At 42.2% G+C, this 6000-nt stretch overlaps 1 protein-coding gene across 2 annotated transcripts in view; it reads right to left on the bottom strand.

Moving 5' to 3' along the window:
- Positions 1-1000: 1000 nt before the first annotated feature.
- trappc9 (trafficking protein particle complex 9) overlaps positions 1001-6000 on the bottom strand; it is a 174271-nt gene continuing 169271 nt past the window's right edge. For both annotated transcript variants that reach the window (XM_026347506.1, XM_026347507.1), the window contains 2 exons: positions 3720-3943; positions 1001-2298 (listed from right to left, as the gene is read on the bottom strand). In XM_026347506.1, the coding sequence (XP_026203291.1) occupies positions 2119-2298; positions 3720-3943 (404 nt within the window). In that variant the 3' untranslated portion in view covers positions 1001-2118. The remainder of the gene's footprint in view (positions 2299-3719; positions 3944-6000) is intronic.

Genomic DNA, 6000 nt, shown 5'->3' with positions numbered 1-6000 from the left:
ACTATGACACTTCAGACTCAGTACACACAGGACAAATAAATAGATGAACACATTAATAAGTGTGGAGGGCATGACTTTGGATTTTTTTGTGTTGTTTGCATAACTGATAAACTGATGCATTATTCACATGCGTCTACTAACACATTTATGAGTAGAAATCCTTTTTGTTACTGAACTTTAAATTTGACCTTCATAAGGAAACTTTACTAGACCGAGGAAAGATGCTATTGCTTATGCTTTTCATTGCAATTAAAGATGTATTTATTGCTGAATACAGGGAGGTAGAGATGTATAGAAACACTGCATGTTTTGTGTCATCAGCGCTGTAACTTCATACAAATGCAGACTTCTCTGTGGTGTAAGGTTTGATGGTTAGAAAGTGTGAGTGACAGGCAGTTTGTCTCTGATCCTGTCATTACATTCTCATTTCACACAAAGCCCCAACATAATGGCAGGTCAGGAGTGCCTCATGTTGAGTGTGTTTTTCTCACAGATAACCTCTTTTAAATCCACATGGAACCCATAGACTACCTCTCCCTCGACGATATGTCAGCTGTTCAACAGGGTCGATCTCCTTTCAGCATCTCCTTATTGCCCATTTTCACACTTGGCGCCCCGGTTGGCTGCTGCTGGGCCGTGGTAACTTGAGAGGCTGACGTGAGATTGTTACTGGAAGATGATTCACGTTCCCAGACTGTAAATGAATAATAGTCAGTGCTCTCCACTCACATATCGGAAACACGCTAATGATAGTACACATTAATACTTTCATGATTTACTGAGCTCTAACAATAAACTGCCATGTATCACGAGATGCCTGATTAATTGATGCATGATAAGAAGTCAGCAGCATTTTTCCTGGTAATCGCTGCTTATGGATTTTGAAGCATGTCAGTGTCACACTTGAGCTCTGTCACATGCTGAGACAGAAAGGTCAGTGCAGTGTGCAGACAACAGGCAGATTTGAAATCAAGTCAAAACGGACACTTCTTATTCTTCATTTAACATTTATTTCAACATTATGTTGCACATAATTCCAATTCATTAGTATTTCAGTGTTGTGCCACAGAGGAAAACAGATCTGTCTTTACAGCAGTAGAAAGGATTAGTGTACAGTACATGACTGGCTACACTTCGAATCTGGCAGGTCACACGTCCAGTGCTCTTTATGAAGCTCATCTCAGCCATGAGTGCTGATATGAACTCTCTTCTCTACTGATATTAAATAATGCGGACTGATAGCAGATAACCCATTGATTGTATTTCACAAATCAATCATTTAAAGCAAAAGGTGTGACAGTGATGTTAGCACCTGGCTCCACCAGAACGTCACACAGCCTAATGAAACTAGAAATCCTTGTACAGTAGGTGCTGGTGGAAGGTTGATGACTTAGTGACCTTGTGCCGTTGTGCAGTGGCTGCTTTTTGCAGCAGCTAGCCAGCTGAACTAGCATGGTAAGCTGTCTGGCTAGCCACCATTTAGCAAATGTCATCTTAACAAGCTGACCATACAACACACAAACATATCGGTACCATCCACTCCTATCGAACACCTGACTACAACCGCGCTCTGTGTTTTATGGGGTAGTACATTTTCCAGCTGCAGACGGATGATGCAAGGAAGCTAGACAATCAGAGCAAGTGTTCACACTGACTGCTCAACTGTTGATGTGGTCTGTTTCGAACAGGCCTCAATGACCAAATGCACCAACCGCACAGATGTTAGCTGTAACTATAGCAACGTACACACAGGAGTCTGTGTGGCTTTGTTTTCAGCCGGGAGCTTCAGTGATATGAGAACTCACCAGGAACTCCAGTTCTCAGTGTCATTTTCCTCAGTGTCTCAGTTTTATTCTCGTCTCTGTACAGTGTTTCACTGTGCATGCTATCAGACGTTCTCTAACATTGGCTTTAAGTTTTTATGTATTTATGGACGCCTGTGGGCTGTAACAAAAAACAAAAAGGAAAGTTTTTAATCCCTGTTGTTCACATGCTGTAACTTCACAAAATCATATTTACAAGTGATTCGGTTCTTCAGACAGTTTTTTATGTATCTACAGGCATCAATAAAACCTTCTATCCTTCATTCAGACTCATGATGCTGTGCTCCCTGGGCTCCTAGGCCCCAGCCTGTAAGGGAGTATCCAGAGCCCTTATGTGGACACTGGGCAGAGTGAACCAGGCTAAGGGAAGCTCTCGTCCACCACTGTCATCCTGAAACTTGATATTAAGGTAGAAATCTCCAGTGTAGAGGAAGAGCAGGGCACCCACGCAGACAGAGCTTTCTTTGGGTTTAACCTGGTAATGGAAAAGAGACACAGCAGAGAGAATCATTAACAGCCACCTTTCAGAAGTTTCACAGGCAGAGCAAAGCCAGCAGGGAGCAAGTTTGAAGCTCGACTGTGGCTTTGATGTGAAGCAACAGACAAGTGCATCATTTCCTCTTTATGTTAAGACCAGTTCCCAAAGTTATCCAGTTTTAGCGTTTAGGAAAATGGGGAATTCAGTCATGCTTTTATCTGCTTTAAAGACTGTAAACTCTTTCTTCTTCAGTGTTTAGTAATGGCCACCAGCTTGCCAACATTCAGTGTAGATTTTTCCAGACACTGAATCACTGTTAGGATCCTGTCTCTGGTGAGGTTCTTTCTAATTTAAAGATTTCAGTGTATTTTTGTAGTTTGAACCTACATCACTCCGGCTCTGGTGTACATGTTTCTCTTCATTTCATCTTACAATGTTCAGGGACTTAGATCATGCTTGAGTAATGTAATTCATCTAAGCAAAAGTCATGTCTGCTTCTGCCGTTTTCTCAAAGCTACAGTATGTTACTGTTTATATTACAGCGTGCACTGCAGTACTCAATGTTGATAGAATTTACAGTAGATTTAAAGACATGATCAATCTCTGTTGGCTGTTATGAATATCATCACATTTTCAAATGCGTGCATGTTTTTAGATCAGACTTTGTACATTCTTTAATGTCCATACAAGACTGTTAGAATAAATAATACTGAATATACCTGGTTTGGTCTAAATAGGTTAAATGTGCACAGCACTGACATATGATGTCGATACAGTTGTTCTGCTATTACTGCTGCAGGTAATGTTGCAGCAAGGTTCTCCTGTTTAGCATTCATAAGCAGTATACAAACACGTCATTATAGATAATTACACAGTATTATGTTGTTGTAAGCAGATGTTGTGTGTTTATTGATGTATCTGTGACCAATCATAAGTGTAGGCTGCTGTGTAGACACATAATAAATGATATTCTGCTAAAGCACTGCTGTAGTACAACATGAGGCACTGCTCCAGTGCGCCTACTGTAGTTTTCTTTCTCCTTCCACTAGTACTACTGGTGTGTTCGTGTTTCTAGTGCTGTCTTTTATCACAGCCCAGATGCAGAGAGTCACTGCACATAGCGAGTGCTGAATAACCTGTGTAAAACACCTTTCACTGAAACACATGGTGAACTTAAGACTGCTCATCAGCTGTGAGCAAAAATGTTACTGATGAAAAAATGTGTTGAAACTAGCACTTAGCTAATATCCGTCATTCTTAGTCTCTGTGACCTCTGCTACTGTGAGCTGCCAGGACAAACAACACTTCCTGTTTTGGCCTGAGTGAGACTTTTTCTGGAAAACATACTGAACTGTTCAGACTAATCCTGTTATAAGTACAAGTGTTGTGTTTTGTGTGGCTCTCCAGTCCCCACTGACCGTGTCGGTGTAGAAGGTGTTGGAGCCGATGAAGGTCACCGTGTCCTCCAGATCATAGTTCTGGACTCCATTCTGATAGTCCTGATAGGGGACCACAGTCAGAGCCAGGGGTCCCACCGAGTTCTTGCTCCGATTGGTCAGTTTCACTTCCAGGGTCACAGCGTCACCCACTTTACAGTCGGCAATGGCGTCACAGTCACATGGCTTCCCGTTCACCAACACATCTGGAAGAAAGACGGAGGGGATTAGCAGGACTAGTTGATACGGTTCCTTTCTCCATTTCTACATCAATGGAACCGAGAAAAAAGAATTAAGACCTTCAAACCAACATTTAAATCTGGCGCACGGTCATTCACCGGATTGTCATCCAATCTGCACCTCATTAGTATTCATCCAAACCCGACCTGTCCATTAATGGCCTCTCATGGTGTTTCTGCAGGAGGATCAACAGCCTTTGTTGGTCCTAAAATACATTTTATTGACATCAGTGAAGAGTGCCGGAGCCGTGGGTATTAGACTGAATTCCCTCCTGGTAATCTCATGCATGACTAATTTCTGTCAAGAAGGGACGAATGAGATTGTTGGAACAATCCCACCATGCTACACACACACACACACACACACACACACACCCAGCCCTGACTGCACTTCACTCACTTGGCTATACCTCCCTCTCTACTGTCACAACCAGCCAAGAGTGACTGAGTGAGTTCAATTCAATTCCGCTAATGTGTGGTCAGTCACTCCTGACGTGGCCTCTATTTGGCTAAGGTGCAGAGGGAGACACAATCATTTGTTTTGAACAACAAGCTCCGTGAACTGATTTCCCACACGCTCCTGGTGGGCTGAGGAGAAGACTGACTCCAAACATGGGGGATTCAGGGGTGCACCGAGAGATCACCCGAGTAATGACTCCTGTGAGATTAACAGAGGCAAACACACGCGCACATACTGGTTGTCATACGCTTTCCAGTGTTAGGCCCGCGGCTGTGATAAACACTGTGAGTCAGAGCAGTTGAGCCTGTGTGACAGCCTGATGAAAGAGCAGAGCTGTGCCGATCTGTTAGATCCAGTGAGGGGTGGCATGAGTGTGTGTGCACGTGTGTGTGGAGGGGGTGGGGTGGGCAAGGGTAGGTGTGGGAGACTGAGGCTGCGCCGTCACAGTCAGTAAGAGGGCCCTGGGGAGGCTGGAGCTACAGGAGGGTGACATTCAGCTCCACAACTGTATTAAAAACACACTTCACTCAACACAGACAACCGACAGAACTCAGAGTGGCTCAGAAGAGGTTTTTATTTTCAAGACTTTAGTTAGAAAAAAGTGGTCTCTCTAGATCTGGAATCAATTCATTTGTGCTTTTTTTTAAAAAAAGGGTTTTATTAGTCAGCAAACAGTCCTCTCTTTACACCGGAGTGCTCTATGCACATTAAGTATTCATCAGCTTGAAGTCAAATCATATCCTACTATATACAACACGTACAATAACTCCCATGATGACAACACTGTTAATGCTCAAAGCAGTTTTTTTGCACAATATCCTGCCATTCATTAAGTTATTAGGTGAAATATCACATTACAGGGCATTTAGTGTATTTACTAGTGTACTTTATGTACAGTGTTGTCACCAAGCAGATGTATATCTACATCACACTTTAACTCTCTAGTACTATATCTATGTCCAGTACTCGCTGGGTTTATTAATTTTTGCAGTTTTATCCATTTAGAAATAGAAAAATGAGAGTAAAAATCTTCTAAACTGTTTCAGTGAAGAACTGATAAAACCGTGTTTACACCTGCCTAAGACCCAATCACAGGCTTAGTCTGATCACCTCGAGATGTTGTCTGACCAATCCAACTCTAATGCATTCTGCAGTAATGTGTTTTTCCCCTATCCAAATTACAAAATGTAAATGAGTCCTTTAATTGCAATAAAAGCATGGCTGCACGCTTGGATAAATACTGTTATTTCAACAGCGTTGGTGTTTTCTAACCACCTTGTCTCACACAGTACATGAACTAATTTCTAAGAAGCTGAAAGTCATTGTTTCAAACCGTCTGTAAACATGCGACAAGTGGCGAAGTGTGAAGCAGGTGGTGATGTCATTATGTTACTGCTAATGTTGTCTTGCCTGTTTAGTGACAGTACTATATGTTCTTACCTCATTCAGTACATGGTTGTAGTAAATCTTACTTACTTCTGATGATGGTGCATTTAAACACCTTCGCACACATATGTATACATACAGACCCAGACACAGGTAACATAACTTTTTCAAAGCCATT

The sequence above is a fragment of the Anabas testudineus genome, chromosome 11, assembly GCF_900324465.2.
Source record: "Anabas testudineus chromosome 11, fAnaTes1.2, whole genome shotgun sequence".
NCBI lineage: Eukaryota > Metazoa > Chordata > Actinopteri > Anabantiformes > Anabantidae > Anabas > Anabas testudineus.
Note: the sequence above shows the minus strand (reverse complement) of the source record. Positions and strands in the feature narration are given on the sequence as shown.